The 23918-nt window shown below is 42.7% G+C and overlaps 1 protein-coding gene across 2 annotated transcripts in view; it reads right to left on the reverse strand.

Annotated features, from left to right (window-relative positions):
- The window catches only part of LOC118358260 (E3 ubiquitin-protein ligase DTX1-like), a 71156-nt gene that overhangs the window by 46339 nt on the left and 899 nt on the right, over nucleotides 1-23918 (reverse strand). For both annotated transcript variants that reach the window (XM_035735863.2, XM_035735862.2), the window contains exon 2: nucleotides 22731-23410. In XM_035735863.2, the coding sequence (XP_035591756.1) occupies nucleotides 22731-22989 (259 nt within the window). In that variant the 5' untranslated portion in view covers nucleotides 22990-23410. The remainder of the gene's footprint in view (nucleotides 1-22730; nucleotides 23411-23918) is intronic.

Consider the following 23918-nt stretch of genomic DNA (forward strand, 5'->3'; position numbering starts at 1 on the left):
TTCAGGATCGACAGCACAGTGCTCCATGTGCCATGAACACCTGGCCAATATTATTCACCTCACAGGCTGCGGCAGGATGTTTCTCCTGCTGGCCAGTCATAGGACTTGGAGTGGAACCAAGAATGGCGATTTAGAAGCACTTACAGGTGAAAGAGAGAAAGACTGAGAAGAAGGAGAGAAAATGAGAAAGAAGGGTGAGATTCACATTGATATTCTGCAGAGTGGCCATTCTGAAAACATCAAAATACATTATTGTAGTTCCATGGCAGGGAGGGAGGAGTCAGTGTGTGTGTGTGGGGAGTGTGAACCCCGGGTTGTCTGCCAGGCATGTATTGTACCTCCCCTGGCTTGTCGCAGTCATCCCCACTCTCATTGTCATTAGTCCCTGGAACTGACAGCCTTTGAGAGTTTGAGTAAATGATTCACACACCAAAAACTTGCAGACAGACAGACTTGCACAAGGCAGACCTCCAAGTCTCTGGGGCTCGTACAGAAAGTATACAGAAATAGCACCAACAAACACTCCTACACCAATCCTTAATTTCAAAGTGCCAAACAATTAATTCTGTTTGTCTTTACCCACATGAAAAAAAATACTACAGTATACTGTAGAATATTATACTACTCACATTAGTATCCCTCGATTATGAGTAGTGCTGAATGTTGTAGTATACTGTAGAATACTACAGTATTATCCTTTAAAAAACATTGTCGTAAATACTACTGTAATGTTAGCAAAAGCACTACAGTCCACAAAAAACACTTAGCTATAGTAAATAAATACTACGATATTTCATTTACATATACCCTGCCCATTTCTCACCCCCATGTTTGCAATTTGTGCCACCCATAAGTGAGAAACCTACATAGTATACCTACTATAGTATATTCTATAGCCATTCTAGAAGATGGCGCCGGAGAAAATGGCTGCTGTTTCATGGGCTCTTAACCAACTGTGCTATTTTGTTTGTTTTTTTCGCATTTTTTGTAACTTATTGTGTAAATAATGTTGCTGCTGAAAATCAGAACAGCGATTACTCACCTTGAACTGGACAAAGAATTTATCTTTAATGAGTCGGACGAGAGGGATTTACTTCAGACACCCGAACAGGCCATCATCGATGTCATCCCGTCAGAAAAGACGGCAAATATATCGCGGAAAGAGATCGGGGTGCCTTGTGAGAAACCGCTGACGAGTTGCTAATATGTGCTTGCCATCTGTATTACTGGCCAACGCACAATCACTGGAAAATAAATTGGATGAACTACAAGCACGTATATCCTACCAACGGGACATTAAAAACAGTAATATCTTGTGTTTCACTGAGTTGTGGCTGATGACGACATGAATAACATACAGCTGGCGGGTTATACACTGTATCGGCAGCATAGAACAGCAGCCTCTGGTAAGACAAGGGGTGGTGGTCTATGTATATTTGTAAACAACAGCTGGTGCACGATATCTAAGGAAGTCTTGAGGTTTTGCTCGCCTGATGTAGAGTATCTCATGATAAGCTGTAGACCACACTATCTACCTAGAGAGATTTCATCTGTATTTTTCGTAGCTGTCTACATACCACCACATACCGATGCTGGCACTAAGACCGCACTCAATGAGCTGTATACTGCTATAAGCAAACAGGAAAAGGCTCTTCCAGAGGCTCCTAGTGGTTGGGTACTTAAATGCAGGGAAACTTAAATCCGTTTTACCTCATTTCTATCAGCATGTTAAATGTGCAACCAGAGGGGGAAAAACTCTAGACCACCTTTACTCCACACACAGAGATGCGTACAAAGCTCTCCCTCACCGTCCCTTTGGAAAATCTGACCATAATACTATCCTCCTGATTCCTGCTGACAAACACAAATTAAAGCAGGAAGCACAAGTGACTCGGTCAATAAAAAAGTGGTCAGACGAAGCAAACGCAAAGCTACAGGACTGTTTGCTAGCACAGACTGGAATATGTTCCGGGATTCTTCCGATGGCATGGAGGAGTGCACCACATCATTCACTGGCTTCATCAATAAGTGCATTGATGATGTCGTCCCCACATTGACTGTACGAACATACCTCAACCAGAAGCCATGGATTACAGGCAACATCGGCACTGAGCTAAAGGTTAGATCTGCCGCTTTCAAGGAGCGGGACTCTAACCCGGAAGCTTATAAGAAATCCTGCTATGCCCTCCGACGAACTATCAAACAGGCAAAGCCTCAATAAAGGACTAAGATCGAATCGTACTACACCGGCTCCGACGCTGTCGGGTGTATCAGGGCTTGCAAACTATTATAGACTACAAAGGGAAGCACAGCTGAGAGCTGCCCAGTGACACGAGCCTACCAGACGACCTAAACTACTTCTATGCAAGTAACACTGAAACATGCATGAGAGCACCAGCTGTTCTGAACGACAGTGTGATCACGCTCTCCGCAGCCGATGTGAAAAAGACCTTTAAACAGCTAAACATTCACAAGGCCGAAGGGCCAGACAGATTACTAGGATGTGTAATCAGAGCATGCGCTGACAAAATGGCAAGTATCTTCACTGACATTTTCAACTTCTCCCTGTTTGAGTCTGTAATACCAACATGTTTCAATCAGACCACCATAGTGCCTGTGCCCGAAGACCACTAAGGTAACCTGCCTAAATGACTACCGACCCGTAGCACTGACGTCTGTAGCCATTAAGTGCTTTGAAAGGCTGGTCATGGGTCACGTCAACACCATGATCCCAAAAACCCTAGATCCACTTGAATTTGCATACCGCCCCAACAAATCCACAAACGTTGCAATCTATATTGCACTCCAAACTGCCCTATCACACCTGGATAACTACAGTTGAAGTTGGAAGTATACATACACCGTAGCCAAATACATTTAAACTCAGTTTTTCACAATTCCAGACATTTAATCCTAGTAAACATTTCATTTCTTAGGTCAGTTAGGATCACCACTTTATTATAAGAATGTGAAATGTCAGAATAATAGTAGAGAGAATGATTTATTTCAGCTTTTATTTATTTCATCACATTCCCAGTTGGTCAGAAGTTTACATACACTCAATTAGTATTTAGTAGCATTGCCTTGAAATTGTTTAACTTGGTTCAAATGTTTCAGGTAGACTTCCAAACGCTTACCACAATAAGTTGGGTGAATGTTGGCCCATTCCTCCTGACAGAGCTGGTGTAACTGAGTCAGCTCTGTAGGCCTCCTTGCTCGCACACACTTGTTCAGTTCTGTCCACAAAATTTTTATAGGCTTGAGGTCAGGGCTTTGTGATGGCCACTCTAATACCTTGCCTTTGTTGTCCTTAAGCCATTTTGCCACAACTTTGGAAGTATGCTTGGGGTCATTGTCAATTTGGAAGACCCATTCGCAACAAAGCTTTAACTTCCTGACTGATGTCTTGAGATGTTGCTTCAATATATCCAGATACTTTTCTTCCCTCATGATGCCATCTATTATTTGAAGTGCACCAGTCCCTCCTGCAGAAAAGCACCATCAGAACATGATGCTGCCATCCCCGTGCTTCACGGTTGGGATGGTGATCTTCGGCTTGCATGTCTCCCCCTTTTTCCTTCAAACATAACGATGGTCATTATGGAAAAACAGTTCTATTTTTGTTTCATCAGACTGGAGGACATTTCTACAAAAAGTACGATCTTTGTCCCCATGTACAGTTGCAAAACCTAGTTTAGCTTTTTTATGGCGGTTTTGGAGCAGTGTCTTCTTCCTTGCTGTGGCTGCCTCTCAGGTTATGTCGATATAGGACTTGTTTTACTGTGGATATAGATACTTTTGTACCTGTTTCCTCCAGCATCTTCACAAGGTCCTTTGCTGTTGTTCTGGGATTGATTTGCACCTTTCGTACCAAGGTACATTCATCTCTAGGAGACAGAACGTGTCTCCTTCCCGAGTGGTCCCATGGTGTTTATACTTGCGTATTATTGTTTGTACAGATGAACGTGGTACCTTCAGGCGTTTGGAAATTTCTCCCAAGGATGAACCAGACTTGTAGAGGTCTACAATTTTTTTCTGAGGTCTTGGCTAATTTCTTTAGATTTTCCCATGATGTCAAGCAAAGAGGCACTGAGTTTGAAGGTAGGCCTTGAAATACATCCACAGGTACACCTCCTATTGACTCAAATTATGTTAATTAGCCTATCAGAAGCTTCTAAAGCCCTGGCACCATTTTCTGGCCAACTGGAATTGTGATACAATGAATTATAAGTGAAATAATCTGTCTGTAAACAATTGTTGGAAAAATGTCTTGTATCATGTACAAAGTAAAAATCCTAACCGACTTTCCAAAACTATAGTTTGTTAACTTCTTGGTGACAGTGGGCAGTGTTTTCACGTCCGGATGAAATGCATGCCCAAATGCTACTCATCCCCAGAACATTAGATATGCATATTATTAGTATGGATAGATTTGGATTGAAAACACTCTGACGTTTCTAAAACTGTTTGAATCATATCTGTGAGTATAACAGAACTTATGTAGCAGGCGAAACCCCGCTTTTTGTTTTGTTTTGAGGTCACTCTCTTTTCAATGGGTTTCATTGGGAATCCAGATTTCTAAGGGACCTTCTTGCAGTTCCTACCGCTTCCACTGGATGTCACCAGTCATTAGAAATTGGTTGAGGTTATTCCTTTATGTAATGAAGAAGTAGACCTGTTCAAAACGAGGGTCACTTCAAGTGTACTATTTGTTAGAGGCGCGTGACCAGAAAGGTAGCGTCAATTTGGTTTCTTCCTGTTTTGAACACAGATCATCCCGTCTTCAATTTGATCGATTATTTACTTTAGAAAATACCTAAAGTTGTATTACAAAAATAGTTTGAAATGTTTTGGCAAAGTTTACAGGTAACTTCTTATTTTCAATGACGGCCTAAGAATAGTGGGTTAATTGCCTGTTCAGAACAACAGATTTGTACCTTGTCAGCTCGGGGATTTGAACTTGCTACCTTTCGGCTACTAGTCCAACACTCTAACCACTAGGCTACCCTGGCGCCCCTCAATGCGAAGCGTCACGTCTGGAGGAAACCTGGCACCATCCCTACCGTGAAGCTTGGTTGTGGCAGTATAATGCGTTAGGGATATTTTCAGCGGCAGGGACTGAGAGACAAGTCAGGATCGAGCAATGTAAAGAGAGATCCTTGATGAAAACCTGCTCCAGAGCACTTAGGACCTCAGACTGGGGTGAAGGTTCACCTTCCAAAAGGACAACAACCCGAAGCACACAGCCAATACAACGCAGGAGTGGCTTCGGGACAAATCTCTGAATGTCATTGAGTGGCCCAGCCAGATCCCCGACTTGAACCCAATCTAATATCTCTGGAGACCTGAAAAAAGCTGTGCAGCTATGCTCCTCATCCAACCTGACAGAGCAAGAGAGGATCTGCAGAGAATAATCAGAGAAACACCCCAAATACAGGTGTGCCAAGTTTGTAGCGTCATACCCAAGAAGACTCAAGGCTGAAATCGCTAGCAAAGGTGCTTCAACAAAGTACGGGGCCTGAATACTATTGTAAATGTGTATTTGTAAAAAATTCAAAAAACCTGTTTTTGCTTTGTCATTGTGGGGTATTTTGTGTAGATTGATGAGAGGGGAAAAAAACTATTTAATTAATTATAGAATAAGACTGTAACGTAACAAAATGTGGAGAAAGTCAAGGGATCTGAATACTTTCCAAATGCACTGTACATCTATTCAATCGTTAAAGCCTCAAACTAAGCTCTGCTTTGTCAGCTTTGCAGTGCAGAATGCACACAGTGTGGTGGCTGAATAGTGCGTTCTACAGATAGGGAAGACTGGAACCAAAATAAAAGGCCCATGCTGAGATCTGTACTGTCAGTGATCAAGGGGAGCCATGTGCTCTAAGCTAGCTGTGCAAAGCTCCCTTAATACAGCTCTGCTCTGAGTCAAACAATGATCTTTCTGCACTAATGATCACATACCCTACTGATCAAAGACTCCAGTGCTGACTTATCATTCCTTTGTCACCTTTAACATGACAAGTCCCTAACGATCATTTTGTTCTGCTGTATGGCTGAAATAGAGACTTGAGGCTCTAATGGATTCATTTGAGCATCTGTTACCAAAATTAATTAAATGTTAACTTCATCAATCATGTTCTGTGACTGCACAGATCAAACACATAGTAAAAAAAAGATATACCTCCTGCCTTTAATTTTAGTCCATGGTGGGTTGTAGTCTCAAAGTACCTGAGACCATTTATCATGCAGGCTGTACATGGGCACATACCTTCTCATCAAACACCCACATCTACAGACCAGGTTAAGTCTGGGTGCTCTGGAGTTTAACAAACCTGACTAACCCCACTAGCACATTGGTCCAACTCAAACATAAAAACATTAGTCCAGACCACTATTTTAGGGCACCCCAAGAGTCAACCCTGGCACTCATAGCTTAACCACCAGTGTCCCTCTGACACACAGAAGATGGTGATAGATTAAACCAGGCAGCAGAGAGGGAGACCTTAATGGAGTTGTTTAGAGGGAGAGAGGCGGGTGGGCCTCATTCATATTCACAGCAGTGGTGAGTGAGTGAGAGTGAGCATGAAGGAGCGAGAGAGGGGGGAGGCTTGAATCTGAGTGACCTCCTAGATTGGCCCTGATAAGGAAAGCACTGGCAGAGAGCAGCTTTAAAAGGTTTGGCTCGATATTTATTTCATACATTTGATTGAACCTTTATTTAACTAGCCAGTTAAGAACAAATTCTTATTTACAATGACGGCCATCCCCGGACAAACCCTAACCTGGGCGACCCTGGGCTAATTGTGCGCTGCCCTACGGGCGATGAAAGAGACAGATATCCACCTCAGAAGTTAAAAGTGTTGACTCATCGGATTAGAGGTTGAGAGGAGGGAAAGATGCCCTGGGTGTCTAACTGTGCTTCTGCATGTGCCAGGCTGCAAAGCCAGAGCAGCTGCTACAATTTTCAGTGCCCAGCGCCCAGTCCGCTTACCTCAATCACTTGGGTAGGACGTGGCCATATATCAGACCTCCTCCTCCTCACAGGACCACATCAAGAACTACAAACACTAAAGCCCCAAGGTCCAGGAATAAAGGGGGCCATAGGGTCACTTTCACGAAGGAGCTGCAGAAGGGCCTGGTCTGGACATTGAGCTACAAGTGTTGTAGTAAGCTACCACCTCTCCAAGCTGCTAGAGATTGGAACAGTATCCCAGAGCTACATGTCCCCATTCCAGAAAAGGAACCATGACGTGGTGATGGAGATCAGGAGGCTAGAACAGTTGTTTGATTCTGAAAGACTCAGTCTTCATAAACTGTCTTTCTGTTCCATATACAGAAATGCTGTGTAGCCGCCTCAAGTTAGAATGTGAACCTGTACATTTGATTAGATCTTGCAGTACTTTTGCATTGATGTGAGAGACAATGGCAAAATGATAAAGTAACGTTCTGAAGGACCAGATGAGGTGGAAAGCTGACTTCTATCCAGAGTGAACAAGGGAGGGTGGAACTGGAAAAAGGAGAGAATGGATAAAGAGACAAACATGGAAAGAGAATGTAAAAGAGAAATCACACCTGCCCTGTGTTTCTGTCTGGTTCTTGTCTTTGTGCTCCCCTCTTTCATGGCCGTCACTGAGTGTACAGAATAGAGGTCGAACGATTCATCGGAATTTCGCATTTTCATAACAATTGGAAATCGGTATTTTTTGGACACCAATTTGGGCAATTTTTTATTTATTTTTTACACCTTTATTTATCCTCTATTTAACTAGGCAAGTCAGTTAAGAACACATTCTTATTTTCAATGACGGCCTAGGAACGGTGGGTTAACTGCCTGTTCAGGGGCAGAACGACAGATTTTTAGCTTTTACCTCTGGAATTCAATCTTGCAACCTTACAGTTAACTAGTCCAACGCTCTAACCACCTGATTACATTGCACTCCACGAGAAGACTGCCTGTTACGCGAATGCAGTAAGAAGCCAAGGTAAGTTGCTAGCTAGCACTAAACTTATCTTATAGAAAACAATTAATCAATCGTAATCGCTAGTTAACTACACATGGTTGATGATATTACTCGTTTATCTAGCGTGTCCTGCGTTGCATATAATCGATGTGGTGCGTAATCGCGAAAAAGGACTGTCTTGCTCCAATGTGTACCTAACAATAAACATCAATGCCTTTCTTAAAATCAATACACAAGTATATCTTTTTAAACCTGCATATTTAGTTAATATTGCCTGCTAACCTGGCTCGTTGCGAATTCTGTGAAGACAATTTCTTCCTAACAAAGACAGCCAACTTCGCCAAATAAAAGCGCATTTGCGAGAAATGCACAATAGTTGCAAAACTGTACCTAACCATAAACATCAATGCCTTTCTTAAAATCAATACACAGAAGTATATATTTTTAAACCTGAATATTTAGCTAAAAGAAATCCAGGTTAGCAGGCAATATTAACCAGTTGAAATTGTGTCACTTAACTTGCGTTTCATTGCACGCAGTCAGTGTATATGCAACAGTTTGGGTCGCCTAATTTGCCAGAAGTTTACGTAATTATGACATAACATTGAAGGTTGTGCAATGTAACAGGAATATTTAGACTTATGGATGCCACCTGTTAGATAAAATACGGAACGGTTCCGTATTTCACTGAAAGAATAAACGTCTTGTTTTCGAGGTGATAGTTTCCAGATTCGATCATATTAATGACCTGAGGCTCGTATTTCTGTGTGTTATTATGTTATAATTAAGTGTATGATTTGATAGAGCAGTCTGACTGAGCGATGGTAGGCACCAGCAGGCTCGTAAGCATTCATTCAAACAGAACTTTCGTGCGTTTTACCACTATTAACTCCCGAGATTAGGCTGATGTAACCGATGTGAAATGGCGGGGTGCGCGCTAATAGCGTTTCAAACGTCCCTAGCTCTGAGACCTGGAGTGGTTGTTCCCCTTGCTCTGCAAGGGCCGCAGCTTTTGTGGAGCGATGGGTAAATGCTGCTTCGAGGGTGGCTGTTGTCGATATGTTCCTGGTCTGAGCCCAGGTAGGGGCAAGGAGAGGGACGGAAGATATACTGTTATACTGGCAATACTAAAGTTCCTATAAGAACATCCAATAGTCAAAGGTATCTGAAATACAAATCGTATAGAGAGAAATTGTCCTATAATTATAAAAATAACTACAGCCTAAAACTTCTTATGGGAATATTGAAGACTCCTGTTAAAAGGAACCACCAGCTTTCATATGTTCTCATGTTCTGAGCAAGGAACTTAAACGTTAGCTTTAGCCTTACCATGTTTCATTTTATTTGATGCTAAATTGATTTTATTGGTGTATTATATTAAGATAAAATAAGTGTTCATTCAGTATTGTTGTAATTGTCATTATTACAAAAACTTTTTTTTATTTTTTAAATCTGACGATTAATCGGTATCTGCCTTTTTTGGTCCTCCAATAATCGGTATCTGCGTTGAAAAATCATAATCGGTCGACCTCTAGTACAAAACATTATGAGCTCCTATTATTGAGTTGCATCCCCTTTTGCCCTCAGAAGAACCTCAATTCATCAGGGCATTGACTATACAAGGTGTCAAAAGCATTCCACAGGGATGCTGGCCCATGTTGACTCCAATGCTTTCCACAGTTGTGTCAAGTTGGCTGGATGTGTTTTGGGTGGTGGATCATTCTTGATACACACGGGAAACTGTGCACCTGGCACCTATATTACCATAACCCGTTCAAAGGTATTTAAATCTTTTGTCTTGCCCATTCACCCTCTGAATTGCACACATACACAATCCATGTCTCAATTATTGTCTCAAGCCTTAAAAATCCTAACCTGTCCCCTCCCCTTCATATACACCGATTGAAGTGGATAAATAAGTGACATTAATAAGGTATCATAGCTTTCACCTGGATTCACTTGGTCAGTCTATGTCATGGAAAGAGCAGGTGTTCCAACTGTTCCAACACTCGTTGTACAATCATGGGAACATTCCACCTCTCTCTCTCTCTCTCTGTCCCTTTTCTCTCAGGATCTCAGTCCTCAGCTCCTCTCTGCACCTTTCTCATGGGCTTTTGCTTTGTGCGCTAAAATAAAAATTGTTTTCCAGAACTAAAACTTCTCTCAAATATGGGGGTACAAGTGCTGTTATGAGTTCACTTGGGAGCTTCAGATTAATTTACTTCATCTATTCTTCTCAACTTTGGATGTAATGACTGTAAACCATGACACCAGTGTTCATTAGAAGATAGGAATATTCTCTCTCACTCAACAATCGTAACACTGACGTGGTCTTATCTAACAATGCGTAGAACATCTGTTGTAGCTCAACATAACCCCATTGTGTCACTCAACAACATTCCTGCCTTGACAGGGAGGGCATCACACACTCACTTCCGTATTGCTGACACACACACACAAACACGCACCACCCCTCCCACCGCATCCACGGTTTACATAAAAACAAGCTCTCCCTCTCCTCCTTCCTTTCAGGTACACAATAAAACTGTACTGTATTATCGTGTACACGATTTACATATATTGTGTGCTATTTCCAATAAAACAGATAATTCTGTCTTCAGAGACAGAATTATTTAGAAATATGAATGACAAGAAAAGGTAGGCCTATACAGGAAAAGGCAAGAATAGGTAGGCCTATACAGGAAATTACAAGAATAGGCAGTCCTATACAGGAAAAGGCAAGAATAGGTAGGCCTATACAGGAAATTACAAGAATAGGCAGTCCTATACAGGAAAAGGCAAGAATAGGTAGGCCTATACAGGAAATTACAAGAATAGGTAGGCCTATACAGGAAATTACAAGAATAGGTAGGCCTATACAGGAAATTACAAGAATAGGCAGTCCTATACAGGAAAAGGCAAGAATAGGTAGGCCTATACAGGAAATTACAAGAATAGGTAGGCCTATACAGGAAATTACAAGAATAGGCAGTCCTATACAGGAAAAGGCAAGAATAGGTAGGCCTATACAGGAAATTACAAGAATAGGCAGTCCTATACAGGAAAAGGCAAGAATAGGTAGGCCTATACAGGAAATCACAAGAATAGGTAGGCCTATACAGGAAATTACAAGAATAGGCAGTCCTATACAGGAAAAGGCAAGAATAGGTAGGCCTATACCGGAAATTACAAGAATAGGCAGTCCTATACAGGAAAAGGCAAGAATAGGTAGGCCTATACAGGAAATTACAAGAATAGGTAGGCCTATACAGGAAATCACAAGAATAGGTAGGCCTATACAGGAAATTACAAGAATAGGTAGGTCTATACAGGAAATCACAAGAATAGGTAGGCCTATACAGGAAATTACAAGAATAGGCAGTCCTATACAGGAAATCACAAGAATAGGTAGGCCTATACAGGAAATACAAATAATAGGTAGGCCTATACAGGAAATACAAATAATAGGTAGGCTTTTACAGGAAATTAGAAATAGTCCATGGTCCTCCTAATTGAATGGTCCGATATCCCCTTAGATCCATCCAGTTCTCCTTCAGTTCAGGACAGAAGGGTGATGGAGTTAGCCCTACAAAAGCCCCCCTGCAAAACATACACGTAGCCTTTCTAATACACATGTCCCCCTTTATCTTTACTCTGCTCATCCTTCCTGTTCACATGTGGGTCAATAATGTTTTGATTTCAAATGGTGACGGCTGAGCGCCAAGTCATAACCGACCTGTAGCACGTAGCAGGAATCCTTCTCAGAACATCCCACACACACACTGCAGGCTAGTAAAGAAACCACACACTGCCTTCCCCCAACACACCTGCAGTACACACACTCAGCAAGATGCCGTCAACAGCAATAGAAACAAGACTGCAGCTACTGCCGGTTGTCATCTGCACATGAAAATGGAAAGTGACAGCTTTAATTTTCTGCAATTGTATCTTTTTCCACCACAAGCCACCAAACCGTTTTGAATTAGTCATCGAGGATTGCAAGCACAGAGAAAGCAGGTCAGAGGAGAACAGGTTCTCACGCCTGCAATACCAAAACAAATAAGGAGGAGAAACAAAGCACGTCACTAGCATGGGTCACAGCAACGGAACAAAGCCGCTCCGATAGAGTTCATCTCTGTAGTCAGTCACACACACTAGAATGTCAGACCAACAGCCCACACTGTAGCCTAATGTAAATCTCAATTACTAGAAAAAAATGAATCACCTATATATATATATAAAGTTGAAGTCGGAAGTTTACATACAATTAGGTTGGAATCATTAACACTCACTTTTCAACCACTCCACAAATGTCTTGTTAACATACTACAGTTTTGACAAGTCGATTAGGACATTTACTTTGCGCATGACACAAGTCATTTTTCCAACAATTGTTTACAGACAGATTATTTCACTTGTAACTCACTGTGTGCCAATTCCAGTGGGTCAGAAGTTTACATACACTAAGTTGACTGTGCCTTTAAACAGCTTGGAAAATTCCAGAAAATTATGTCATGACTTTAGAAGCTTCTGATAGGCTAATTGACATAATTTGAGTCAATTGGAGGTGTACCTGTGGATGTATTTCAAGGCCTACCTTCAAACTCGGTGCCTCTTTGCTTGACATCATAAGAAAATCAAAAGAAATCAGTCAAGACCTCAGAAAACAATTGTAGACCTCCACAAGTCTGGTTCATCCTTGGTAGCAATTTCCAAATGGATGAAGGTACCACGTTTATTTGTACAAACAATAGTACGCAAGTATAAACACCATGGGACCACACAACTGTCATACCGCTCAGGAAGGAGATCCGTTCTGTCTCCTAGAAATGAACGTACTTTGGTGCAAAAAGTGCAAATCAATCCCAGAACAACAGTAAAGAACCCTGTGAAGATGCTGGAGGAAACAGGTACAAAAGTATATATATCCACAGTAAAAACAAGTCTTATATCGACATAACCTGAAAGGCCGCTCAGCAAGGAAGAAACCACTGCTTCAAAACATGCCATAAAAAAGCCATACTACGCTTTGCAACTGCACATGGGGACATAGAAATGTTCTCTGGTCTGATGAAACAAAAATAGAACTGTTTAGACATAATGACCATCGTTATGTTTGGATGAAAAAGGGGGTCGCCAGCCGAAAAATACCATCCCAACCGTGAAGCACGGGGTGGCAGCATCATGTTGTGGGGATGCTTTGCTGCAGGAGGGACTGGTGCACTTCACAAAATAGATTGCATCATGAGGGAGGTAAATTATGTGGATATATTTAAGCAACATCTCAAGACATCAGTCAGGAAGATAAAGCTTGGTCGCAAATGGATCTTCCAAATTGACAATGACCCCAAGCATACTTCCAAAGTTGTGGCAAATGGCTTAAGGACAACAAAGTCAAGGTATTGGAGTGGCCATCACAAAGCCCTGACCTCAATCCTATAGAATATTTGTGGGCAGGACTGAAAAGGCGTGTGCGAGGAAGGAGGCCTACAAAGCTGACTCAGTTACACCAGCTCTGTCAGGAGAAATGGGCCAAAGTTCACCCAATTTATTGTGGGAAGCATGTGGAAGACTACCTGAAATGTTTGACCCAAGTTAAACAATTTAAAGGCAATACTACCAAATACTAATTGAGTGTATGTAAACTTCTGACCCACTGGGAATGTGATGAAAGAAATAAAAGCTGAAGTAAATCATTCGCTCTACTATTATTGTGACATTTCACATTCTTAAAATAATGTGGTGATCCTAACTGACCTAAGACATGGAATTTTTACTAGGATTAAATGTCAGGAATTGTGAAAAACTGAGTTTAACCTCTTGCTCCTACCTGGCACGCAGGCGTCCCATCTAGAGCTCTGGAAATGCAAATGCGCTATGCTAAATGCTAATAGTATTAGTTAAAACTCAAACATTCATTAAAATACACATGCAGGGTATTGAAATAAAGCTACACTCGTTGTCAATCCAGGCAACAAGTCAGATTTTTAAAATGCTTTTCGGCGAAAGCATGAGAAGCTATTATCTGATAGCATGTAACACCCCAAAAGACCCGCAGGGGACGTAAACAAAATAATTAGCATAGTCGTCGCTACACAAACCGCACAAATAAAATATAAAACATTCATTACCTTTGACCATCTTCTTTGTTGGCACTCCTAGATGTCCCATAATCACTATTGGGTCTTTTTTCCGATTAAATCGGTCCATATATAGCCTAGATATCGATCTATGAAGACTGTGTGATAAACAGAAAAAAATAGCGTTTCATAACGTAACGTCATTTTTTAAAATTCAAAAAGTCGACGATAAACTTTCACAAAACACTTCGAAATACTTTTGTAATGCAACTTTAGGTATTAGTACACGTTAATAAGCAATAAAATTCATCAGGAGGCGATGTCAATTCTATAGGTGTCCGTCTCGAAAAAATGTCTGGAGAGAGCTGGACCAAAACATCCGGTCAGAGACCGGAGGGAATCGGTTCCCTTGATTCGGTTTGACCAAGAATCAAAGCTGAATCAAATGACAAGACTCTAGACATCGTGTGGAAGCTGTAGGCACTGCAACCTCGGCCTCATTTAATTCGGTTCACTTTGAACAGTTCCTGGAAGTGGCGCATGGATATTTATTTCCATTTTCAGTGATCAGATTTTCCTGCGCTTTTCGATGAAACGCACGTTCTGTTATAGTCACAGCAGTGATTTAACCAGTTTTATAAACGTCTGAGTGTTTTCTATCCACACATACTAATCATATGCATTTACTATATTCCTGGCATGAGCAGCAGGGCGCTGAAATGTTGCGCGATTTTTAACAGAATGTTCGAAAAAGTCGGGGGTAGGAGTAACAGGTTAAATGTATTTGTCTAAGGTGTATGTAAACTTCCGAATTCAACTGTATATATACACAGTCATGTCCAAAAGTTGAGAATGACACAAATATTAATTTTCACAAAGTCTGCTGCCTAAGTTTGTATGATGGCAATTTGCATATACTCCAGAATGTTATAAAGAGTGATTGCAATTCATTTCAAAGTCCCTCTTTGCCATGCAAATGAACTGAATCCCCCAAAAACATTTCCACTGCATTTCAGCCCTGCCACAAAAGGACCAGATGATATCATGTCAGTGATTCTCTCGTTAACACAGGTGTGAGTGTTGACGAGGACAAGGCTGGAGATCACTCTGTCATGCTGATTGAGTTTGAATAACCGACTGGAAGCTTCAAAAGGAGGGTGGTGCTTGGAATCATTGTTCTTCCTCTGTCAATAATGGTTATCTGCAAGGAAACATGTGTCGTCATCATTGCTTTGCACAAAAAGGGCTTCACAGGCAAGGATATTACTGCCAGTAAGATTGCATCTAAATCAACCATTTATCGGATCATCAAGAACTTCAAGGAGAGCGGTTCAATTGTTGTGAAGAAGGCTTCAGGGTGCCCAAGAAAGTCCAGCAAGCGCCAGGACCGTCTCCTAAAGTTAATTCAGCTGAGGGATCGGGGAACCACCAGAACAGAGCTTGCTCAGGAATGGTAGCAGGCAGGTGTGAGTGCATCTGCATGCACAGTGAGGTGAAGACTTTTGGAGGATGGCCTGGTGTCAAGGGCAGCAGAAAAGCCAATTATCTCCAGAAAAAACATCAGGGACAGACTGATATTCTGCAAAAGGTACAGGGATTGGACTGCTGAGGACTGGGGTAAAGTCATTTTCTCTGATGAACCCCTTTCTGAATGTTTGGGACATCCGGAAAAAAGCTTGTCCGGAGAAGACAAGGTGAGCGCTACCATCAGTCCTGTGTCATGCCAGCAGTAAAGCATCCTGAGACCATTCACGTGTGGGGTTGCTTCTCAGCCAAGGGAATGGGCTCACTCACAATTTTGCCTAAGAACACAGCCATGAATAAAGAATGGTACCAACACATCCTCCAAGAGCAACTTCTCCCAACCATCCAGGAACAGTTTGGTGACGAACAATGCCTTTTCCAGCATGATTGTGCACTTTGCCATAAGGCAAAAGTGATAACTAAGTGGCTCAGGGAACAAAACATCAATATTTTGGGTCCATGGCCAGGAAACTGCCCAGACCTTAATTCCATTGAGAACTTGTGGTCAATCCTCAAGAGGCGGGTGGACAAACAAAACCCCACAAATTCTGACAAACTCCAAGCATTGAAGAATTATGTAGGGAATGGGCTGCCATCAGTCAGGATGTGGCCCAGAAGTTAATTGACAGCATGCCAGGGCAGAATGCAGAGGTCTTGAAAAAGAAGGGTCAACACTGCAAATATTGACTCTTTGCATGAACTTCATGTAATTGTCAATAAAAGCCTTTGACACTTATGAAATGCTTGTAATTATACTTCAGTATTCCATAGTAACATCTGACAAAAATATCTAAAGACACTGAAGCAGAAAACTTTGTGGAAATTAATATTTGTGTCATTCTCAAAACTTTTGGCCACGACTGTATATAAGAATGATACAATGTCTTTAAAGTCATAGCATAACATGACGTAGTCACAAGTTCTACATTTTAATTAGTCATAAGCTGCTGTGGAGTTTCAAGCGTGTTGAATTCTATGTAAAAGTTACATCTCATGGAATGAAATTACAAACAACAGTTTGTGTGTGCCTAATGTCATGATCTGCATATGTAAAAGTCATGTAGTGTACATGACTGTGTGTGGTGCATAAGTGTTTATTACATTGGCTTTCCATCATCAGGAGAATGAGAGGTAAACAGTGGTGAGGCAGCATTGAACCCTATCACTGGCCAGTGGCAGGGAGAGTGTTGGGGTACAATAGAGATGGCTGATAAGTCCATGTGTTGTGCTATGGGAGTGGGTGGAGTGAAAGGGGATCAGTCCAGAGCAGTGTTTAGAGCTTCAAACACCCCTCTGGGGAGGGGAATGGATCGATCCACTTTGGATGTGAGCCAACCCATCCCCAGCCTCCAGCCAGAGATACTTCCACAAATTAGGCGGCCCTGTAAGCCTGTGCGCACGCAATCCATTTTTTTACACTTCACCATAGACTGGTATCTTCTCTTCACAAGCCAGTGCTGAGCTGAGCACTGTGTAAACCCTGTGTTTAGAATGACAACAGCATGCAGATGTGCTGGGCAGGCTGATAGAGAGAAGGGCCCTGCTGCACAGGCTGTGGTGGCTGCTGCTGCAGTCATCCTCCACTGATTACAGGGAGAGGAGTTCAAATAGAGCTGCTGCTCTCTCATTCTGGTAGTATGGGCTTGGTGCGTGTAGGTCTATGGTCTGGATCCCACCCATAGGAGGGACGGTTTTGCCCAAAGCCACAGGAGACTATCCAGATCCCGGAGAGTGTGTAGAGAGGACACACACCATCCAACTGACAGAGCACTCCATCACTCACACTCCTGCTAGGACACCATGGACACACAAGCGTAACACAACGCTGCTCAGCGCCGGATTACCAAACGGGCACGCAGAGCACGTGCCCCTGGGCCCCCGAGGCACGTGCTCTTCCTTGAGACATATCAAAAACACTACTCAACTATCAAGAAGGAGACACTCGCTTTGGTACTGGCTCTTCAGTACTTCCAGTTTTATGTAACGGCCTCTACCCCTATGGTGGTCTATACCGATCACAACTCTCTCTTTTCCTGCAAAAGACGAGCTTCACAAACAGCCGACTCCTTCACTGGAGTCTCACATCGCAAGATTTGCCCTTTGAAAACAGACATGTCCATGGTAAGGACAACTTGGTTAATGATTGACTTTCCGCCTCCCGGGTGGCGCAGTGGTTAAGGGCGCTGTACTGCAGTGCCAGTTGTGCCACCAGAGACTCTAGGTTCGCGCACAGGCTCTGTCGTAACCGGCCACGACCGGGAGGTCCGTGGGGCGACGCACAATTGGCCTATCGTCGTCCGGGTTAGGGAGGGTTTGGCCGGTAGGGAAATCCTTGTCTCATTTTGCACCAGCGACTCCTGTGGCGGGCCGGGCGCAGTGCGCGCTAACCAAGGTTGCCAGGTGCACAGTGTTTCCTCTGACACATTGGTGCGGCTGGCTTCCGGGTTGGATGGCGCTGTGTTTTATATTTGAGATTCTTCAAAGTTGCCACCCTTTGCTTTGATGACAGCTTTGCACACTCTTGGCATTCTCTCAACCAGCTTCACCTGGAATACTTTTTCAACAGTCTTGAAGGAGTTCCCTCATATGCTGACCACTTGTTGGCTGCTTTTCCTTCACCTTGCGGTCCAACTCATCCCAAACCATCTCAATTTGGTTCAGGTTGGGTGGTTGTGGAGGGCAGGTCATCTGATGCAGCACTCCATCACTCTCCTTCTTGGTAAAATAGGCCTTACAGAGCCTGGAGGTGTGTTGGGTCATTGTACTGTTGAAAAACAAATGAGAGTCCCACTAAGTCCAGGAGGGATGGCATATCGCTGCAGAATGCTGTGGTAGGCATGCTGGTTAAGTGTGCCTTGAATTCTAAATAAATCACAGACAGGGTCATCAGCAAAGCATCCCCACACCATAACACCTCCTCCTTCATGCTTTACGGTGAGAAATACAAATGCAGAGATCATCCATTCACCCACACCGGGTCTCACAAAGACATGGCAGTTGGAACCAAAAATCTCAAATTTGGACTCCAGACCAATGGACAATTTCCACCCGTCTAATGTCCATTGCTCGTGTTTCTTGGCCCAAGCAAGTTTCTTATTATTATTTCTGTCCTTTAGTAGTGGTTTCTTTGTAGCAATTCAACCATGAAGGCCTGATTCACACAGCCTCTTCTGAACAGTTAATGTTGAGATGTGTCTGTTACTTGAAATCTGTGAAGCATTTATTTGGGCTGCAATTTCTGAGGCTGGTAACTCTAATGAACTTATCCTCTGCAGCAGAGGTAATTCTGGGTCTTCCATTCCTGTGGCGTTCCTCATGAGAGCCAGTTTCATCATAGCGCTTGATGTTTTTTGCGACTACAATTGAAGAAACTTGTTCCGTATTGACTGACTTTCATGTCTTAAAGTAATGATGGACTGTCGTCTCTCTTTGCTTTTTGAGCAGTTCTTGCCATAATATGGACTTGGTCTTTTACCAAATAGGGCTATCATCTGTACCCCCCTACCTTGTCACAACACAACTGATTGGCTCAAACACATTAAGGAGGAAAGAAATTCCACAAATGTACTTTTAACAAGGCACACCTGTTAATTGAAATGCATTCCAGGTGACTATCTCATTAAGCTGGTTGAGAGAATGCCAAGAGTGTGCAAAGCTGCCATCAAGGCAAAGGGTTTGGTTTGGTGTGATTTTTTATTTTGTTTGCCTTTTCTTGGGTAAATTTTGTGGGCGCTCATGGTGAGTGTCTTAGGTCTCAGTACTTGTTGCTCGTCAACTTTCTCTCAGCCTCACGGCAAAATTTGTAGAATAGCAGGAAATTTGCTTTAAAACGGCATCATTTTAAGTCGGTGCCACGGGGCCCCGAATGCAGTAGTCCGACCCTGACACTGCTGTTTTCAGCCTCTAGCTCCATCCACAGCTGCAGTAGACAGCAGCACCACTGGTATATTAACCATGGTCTTCCACCAGAGGAACAATCTGAGGCCCTGCAGCAGGCTAGTTGATTGTGGATTTGCGCTTGTCCTTCACACAGCAAACATCCACTGTGAACAAATGTATTGAAAGCCATAACAAACAGAGCCGAGGCCACGGTTTCCCATTCCAGCGTTCATTTAAATGGATCAATATCACATAGCCTCTCACCAGGGCCCTATATGAAGACAGCCACAGCTGCAGGAGCCTATCACAGTTTTTAGAAGGTGGAGGAGAGGGGCCAGGGGTCCAGGATGCTGTCCGTTAGAACCTGTTGTGACAGTTTTATCCCAGCTGAGGGGGAAGGAAACACGGAGAACAGCACAATGAGGAGCGATAAACGTCAGGCACAGGCCCAGCACCATGGTAATGGCTGACAAACGGTTGGCTAGCTCTCTCTCTCTCTCTCTCTCTCTCTCTCTCTCTCTCTCTCTCTCTCTCTCTCTCTCTCAGACACCCAGTCTCAGACACATGTGCAGCTCTATTCTATCAAAGGACACGACGACAAGGACAGCAGAAATCACCCACAGCACTTTCCTAGGCTTTTAGGCAAGTGTGACAGGCAGCCATGCTAAGATACTGCCTCGTCACATTCACACCAGCCAACATGATTTCACTGTGACTATCAATAGAAGACCAATGACTTTGCATCCAACTGAACAATTAATTTCACTTCAAAGTACCATTTGTTCTGTTGTGCCAATCCTCATAAGCTACACAGCTTATAGGATAGCAAGAACGTTTTGCTCATGCTGAGTGAGTTGATATTCTATGAAAAAAGAGATGCACCAGCTAGTAAAACTCAATGAGATATCCTCCCCTTTCTCTCCAGCACTCTCTCAGACACAGTGTCATGTTCAATGCCCTGTGAATATAGAGGTCTGGCCATTGGGACATAGAAGGTTCATCAATTAATGAATCACTATGATACATTCATTGTTCAGGTGAATGAGCCTGCGGGGCTAATTGAGGTGTCAAAGGATTCTCTATAGCTGAGACAGAACAGCTTTCTGAGACCTCCTCCACATGCGTGCATCCTCTCCCACAACACACTGTGGCAGCATTGACATCTAAAACTCAGACAGGAACGCTTTGATAATCTTAGGCAAAAACACTCTCACATCTGAGAAGCAAACGTGTCCAAGAAACAGAAGCAACACAAGCAGGCAAATTAACACCTTAGTGGGATACATTTGTGAGTTCAATGACCAAACAACCTATAGGAGGAACAGAAGCCTAGGATGTTTCTGTTGATTCTTGCTGGGATTGTGACCTTTGGCCCCAAGTTGTCTGAGCCAAATAATAATAATAATATAAAACAGTCTCAATTCGTTGGGGCATTGACTCTACAAGGTGTCAAGTGTTCCACAAGGATGCTGGCCCATATTGACTCCAATGCTCCCCACAGCTGTGCCAAGTTGGCTGGATGTCCTTTGGGTGGTGGACCATTCTTGATACACATGGGAAACTGGTGTGCATGAAAAACCCAGTGGCGGTGCAGTTCTTGACACAGTTCTACCGTACCCCGTTCAAAGGCACTTACATTTTTTCTTGCACATTCATCATTTGAATGGCACAAACACAATCCATGTCTCAATTGTCTCAAGGCTTAAAAATCCTTATTTAACCTGTCTCCTCCCCTTCATCTACACTGATTGAAGTGGATTTAACAAGTGACATCAATAAGGGATTCACTTGGTCAGTATATGTCATGGAAAGTGCAGGTGTTCATAATGTTTTGTACACTCAGTATATGTGATCGTATACAAATGAAAGCAAGGTTTGAAATGATTATGTGTTAGTCAAATGTTATATCTGTTTGGGTTTCTTGCGGTCAATTTGCAGTCTACAAATGATTTGTAATTATGTTCTGGCCCCCCGACCATCCACTCAAGAAAAGAAATCGTACTGCGGCTGAAACTAGTTGATGTTCACTGATCTATAGGATATCTCTATCCTGTATTTCTAAGAGTATCTCTATTTACTAGATGGAGTCAATGCTGCTTTTCCAATCATGAATGATTGGTAGGTTTGTACCTGAGAGTGGCAGCACTGTGAGTACTGGTAAGAGGCAAGAAGATGAAGCATGAAAATAAAACATCAAAACCGAACGTGAAAACTAATTATCTTTCACATTGTTATTTTCTGAAAGAAAATATCCTTTTTCTGTTTTATGGCGCTGGATTGAGTGAGGATTACAGCAGTCGATCACTTGAAATGCTCGGCTGCCTCATTCACGGTGACCTTTGGCAAGGTCATGACATTAAAGCGTAGAAGATGAGGTAATGATTAACGTGGTTGTTAAACTTGTTTTTCATCTGATGAGCATTAATGGTCCTCGGAGTGCTTCATCTTCTGTTGTAGCAACAATACCCATCTCAACCTGTGGTTCAGATAGGTCCCAGTACATTTGGATCTCTCGCCTGACTTCCCCAAGGAGTTCAATTCAATTTGTTGTACGCAGTGGCAACCCATAATGTTTTTGAGCCCCACAATATTTATCTCTTTTATGACAAAATGTTCCAACGAAGGACAACAAGGTGAGTCCCATAATGTCTTATATGCTGCTGCAGAAATGATGTAATAGGCCAGGGAGATATGGTCAGCCATATCAGCTATGTTTTTAAAAAAAGGCTGTAAACGAGGCTGAATGAACTGTTTCACTGCCAGACAAGGCTCCGCTGATAGCCAGGTGTAGCAGTGGTAAGGATTCACTCCATGGTGCTGGAAAGAAAGCTCTGCTGTTGGGACAGCTTTATGTAGGCACTAACAGTTTGTGGGCACCGCATGGCCTTGTTATAGCGCAGTTAATGTATTGTTTAGTGTTGTGTTGTGGCTTTGCTGGCATGCATCTACAAAAAATTGGGGGGAGTTTCCGCTACCAAGATGCTAATATCGCAAATGGTTGTATGGCAAATACAGAAATAGATGCACATCCTTCAAGGGTGGTTTCCATATGAACTTGTTGAGCGAGGTTGCAAAGAAAATGTACACCATAATGGAGGGGTCTATTGGCTAAGAATGAACATCTGAATAATACGTACAGCATGCTGTGACATGAACTGCACCTTTTACATTGTTCATCTAGTCTACCATTGAAGTTCATAATGGGGAAATACAGTTACATAAGTGTGTGTGACCCCACATGCATCACATGATAATGAACGACACAGATGTTTTGACTGGTTCTTACCTGTGTCCTGTCTAAACTGGTGCATGGACTGCAGATCAATGATGTAAGAGGCCAGCTGGGCATCCACCTGTCCAAGGACCACAGTCCCCCGCACGTCCCCCTTCAGTACGTTCTCTATGTGGTGGCACGTTGCCGCGCTGTAGGGCCGCCAGCGCCCATGTTCGTTCAGCCACTCCCACACCACCACCCGGGCCAGGTTCTGAGGAGGGTACCCCAGCCCGTTGACCCCCACCAGCACCCCAGAGCCTGGCCGTGCCATTGTTCCACTATGGCAACCGTGGTTCAGCTGCTGCTACTACGCTACAAGAAGACCACTGCTACCCAGCAGGCCACCAGAGATGCCCAAGCATTTGTTCTTCTTTTTTAAAACAACAATTAAAACGTTGATGTCAGCAGTCACTCTGATAGTCCTCGGTCAAATGGTGATGTTTCCAGGGCACAGGTCCAGTGGAGTCATCTAGTTCACTTAGAAGAAACTCACTGTCATCCTGAAGGTACTTTTTTCCACTGCAGTTTCTTTAACCAGCCTCTTTTTGAAATGCCAAAAGCAGCTCAGCTCCCTCCTCTTATGGCTTGATGTGTTTGAAGTGGCAGATGATGCTGATGTTGATGAGCTTTGCAGAAGTATACAACCGGAGCAGTCTCAGAAAACCCAAGCAGATGAACATGGTATATACACTCTAAATCAGACAGGAGACAGGAAAGAATGTGACATAAAAAAAACAGATAGAATATGCACATTGGTAGGATTTGTCCTGAGCTGACTTAACTAAAAGGAAAAATGGCAACAAAAACATTATGATTTAAATACATTCAAAGGATACCAATAATACTTCACAGTGTTATTACTCCATAATAAGCATGCTGCTCCAGGATCCTATACTTTGCATAGTTATTTCTAGGTAGTATAATGACACAATGTATATGTTAGCATATCAACAGCAATATAAGGATGATTTGAGTCTTTATCTTTTCATTTTGGAATTTATTTACAACATCGTATTTATTAATTATTTACAATCATGTGCACGATATTCCTCAACGGTATTCTACAATATTATCGAGGTCTCTTTTTTTTCGATATAGGGTTCGCATTCTCATTCAGCTCTTAAGTGTTTATGTGCTGAATATAATTATAGCTTAATCCAACACATACTAGGCTACCGAGATCTTAATTATACATTAAAA

Source organism: Oncorhynchus keta, chromosome 25 (assembly GCF_023373465.1).
Source record: "Oncorhynchus keta strain PuntledgeMale-10-30-2019 chromosome 25, Oket_V2, whole genome shotgun sequence".
Lineage (NCBI taxonomy): Eukaryota > Metazoa > Chordata > Actinopteri > Salmoniformes > Salmonidae > Oncorhynchus > Oncorhynchus keta.